Source organism: Vigna radiata, chromosome 9 (genome assembly GCF_000741045.1).
Source record: "Vigna radiata var. radiata cultivar VC1973A chromosome 9, Vradiata_ver6, whole genome shotgun sequence".
In the NCBI taxonomy this organism is placed as follows: Eukaryota; Viridiplantae; Streptophyta; class Magnoliopsida; order Fabales; family Fabaceae; genus Vigna; species Vigna radiata.
In genome coordinates this window covers 13,799,676-13,802,487 of record NC_028359.1, presented here as the reverse complement: position 1 = coordinate 13,802,487, position 2,812 = coordinate 13,799,676, and the positions used below count along the sequence as shown (strand labels likewise).

The 2,812-nt window shown below is 37.8% G+C and overlaps 1 protein-coding gene across 1 annotated transcript; it reads right to left on the bottom strand.

Moving 5' to 3' along the window:
- Positions 1–12: 12 nt before the first annotated feature.
- Positions 13–1,338, bottom strand: LOC106773392 (salutaridinol 7-O-acetyltransferase-like). The gene has a single exon (XM_014660089.1). It carries the CDS (start codon positions 1,336–1,338, stop codon positions 13–15), a length of 1,326 nt encoding a protein of 441 aa, XP_014515575.1.
- Positions 1,339–2,812: the final 1,474 nt, after the last annotated feature.

Below are 2,812 nucleotides of genomic sequence, written 5' to 3'. Positions count from 1 at the left end.
TTATTTTTAAGATTAAGAATCAAACGACGCAAAGTTCAGAAGTTCTGCATTGTGCTCAAGCCGAGCCATGTCACGTGTGGTCAAGGTAAGCCATGCCTCTATGCCATCTCCATCCTTTGTGCTCATCAAAGTTCCCAAATTTTTTATGGGCACAGGAATGGTGCTAGCATAAATAGGCTTTCCCCATCCAAAATCAACTTCATAAAACTCAAACCCTACCCAACTGGTAAACCCATAACCTCGAATACCCTTTTGTTCAGCCAGTCTCCTTGCTCCTTCTATAGCCTCAACTACTTCAACAAACTCATCACTCTGAAGTTTCTTTATATAATCTCCATCAACTTTTCCTATCGTTTCCCTCATTCTCTCTGCCAAATCACGCAACCCCACTTCCCCCTCCACTTCCACCAACGAAGACACCGCGTATTGCCAAATGTTTCCAATTGAATGCTTCGACAAAGATGGAACCATTCTGCTGCGAATGTTCACAGTGTGGGATACCCCAGAAGCAACAATTTTTTCTTCCCCACAATCTATACTTTCTTTTGCTGCTTCCAGTGATGATTTCCATAGCAGCGTCGTCACGGCTTCAACGCGTGAGGGGTTGAAACTGGGGCACCCTATGGTTTGTCTCAATCTAGAAATACTGCTGCCACTAAATATGAATCTCTTCGTCACAGTTTTTTCTTGGCCAACCATGCCACTTGTCATGTCAACAGATATGTTCCTCGGTGGGAAAAGCAGACTAGCCTCTTCCATTAAAGGTGGAACGAGGTTGCCATTGCCGTGTCCACGTGACGTTGCAGCCCAAGCGTTGAGAAACGATGCTGCAGTGGAAGCATCAGCGATCTTGTGTGAGAAGCACACGCCAAGGGCTATGCCCCCACACTTGAATTGGCTCAACTGAACTGCCATGATCCCCGACGTGTCCCTTTGTTGTGGTTGAAGGTTGTAAGGAGGACATGGGAGAAGTTCACAGAGGGTGTGAAGTTGAGGGTTTTTGAGAATGTTTGAGAGCTCAATGGGGAGTTTAGAGTGGATGAAAAGAACACCCTCGTCGTTGCACTCAATGATTGAAGAGTCTCTGAGTCTTCCGCAAAATGGGTAATAGAGAGTGAGGACTTCTGAGAGAGAAGTTTTCAACTTTTGTGACAGTGCACTGATGTCAGTGGCAGCAAAGGTTGTAACATCAGAGGCAGAGTAAAAGAGGAGAATGGGAACACGGAATGAAGGAGCCAATTGGTCGAGGAAGGAGAGTTTGAAATGCTGAAGATGAATAGGGGTTGGAAAAGATGGCTTTATTGTCTCCTTCGATATAATGCCATATTCCTCACCCATTTCAATTTCTCTCACAAGATATTAATATTTGCCTGTGATAGGTATATGACTACGGTATTCTTTCTTAAAGGGTTGCACCCTTTTATAAGATAATTTGTGCATTAATTTAAAAAATAAAATTGGAGACAACACATTACACATGTCTCACACAAATAAAGTTAATTTATAATATATATATATATATATATATATATATATATATATATATATATATATATATATATATATATATATATATATATATAAGGTTTTCCTATAACTCTTCCATCCTAATGTTACACTTTTTTAGGCATGTATTTAGTGTAGTTAAGGTGTTGATGTCGAAAATTCGGATCAATTTAGGTGGTTGTTATAATCGAAAATGAGGATAGTATATTTTTTTTTCTATCTCATCATGAGTAAATTTTAGAGGACGAAAATTTCAGAGGACGAAGGACTTTTAAATTTGTTCTTGGTTTCCCTCAAGCCCTAGAGGATATTGGACCTCTCATTAAGAGCCATGGTCAAGAAGATGGAATGGTTTGACTAAGTTAGATATAAGCATAAGGCTCCTCACATTTAATGATGGAGAAATGCTTTGACTAAATTAGTTATAAGCATAAGGATTCTCACATTTAATGTCTAGGCTCATTCATTTAATGATGGAGAAATGCTTCGACTGAGTTAATTATAAGCATATGGCTCCTCACATTTAGGTTTTGTTCACTTGAACGGATTTGAGGAGAGTAATTGAAAGGATTTGAAGATAAATTTTTTGTTGTTTATTTGAGTGGATTTGAAGGTAAGTGAAGGTGGATTTGGAAGTAAATTTTTTTAATCTATCACATAAATCAAATCCAACACTAATTCTCACAAACTTTACTTCCAAATCCATTCTCATTTACCTCAAAATCTCCTCAAATAAACAACAACAAAAATTACCTTCAAATTCATTCAATCACTCTCTCTCAAATTCGTTCAAGTGAACAAGGCATTAATGTTTAGGCTCCTCCATTAAATTCTTTAGGCTCCCTTTTGTACTTTAGCCTTTCTCCTTCACCTTTAAAAAGAGAGAAACCCTTTATAATCTTTAGAAGTTGATTGAGTGTAAAGATACTTTGCCAAATTTGAAAATCTTCTCTTCTTGACTTCTCACTTAGGATATGTATTTTATTAGTCTTTTTTATCCTTTCTCCTTCAAGGTTGACCCAACCTCCTTAGAGGAACTACGCTAGACTACATAATTTAAAGCACAATCTTCATATCTTCATCAAATTCCTTTAGTTGCATCCTCTCTTTCATGGAGTTCATCACTTTTGAAGAAGCTTCATCAACACATTTGGAGATCATCACTTGTTGAAGGTGCTTCCTCAATCTCCATCATTTGGTATCTAGAGTTTTAGTCAGTTTCTTGGAGGTCTACAAAAGATAAGTGTCAAAGTTTTTACCTATTTTTCTTGTCATTTCCTTGTCTCATTATTCATCATGCCTAGTA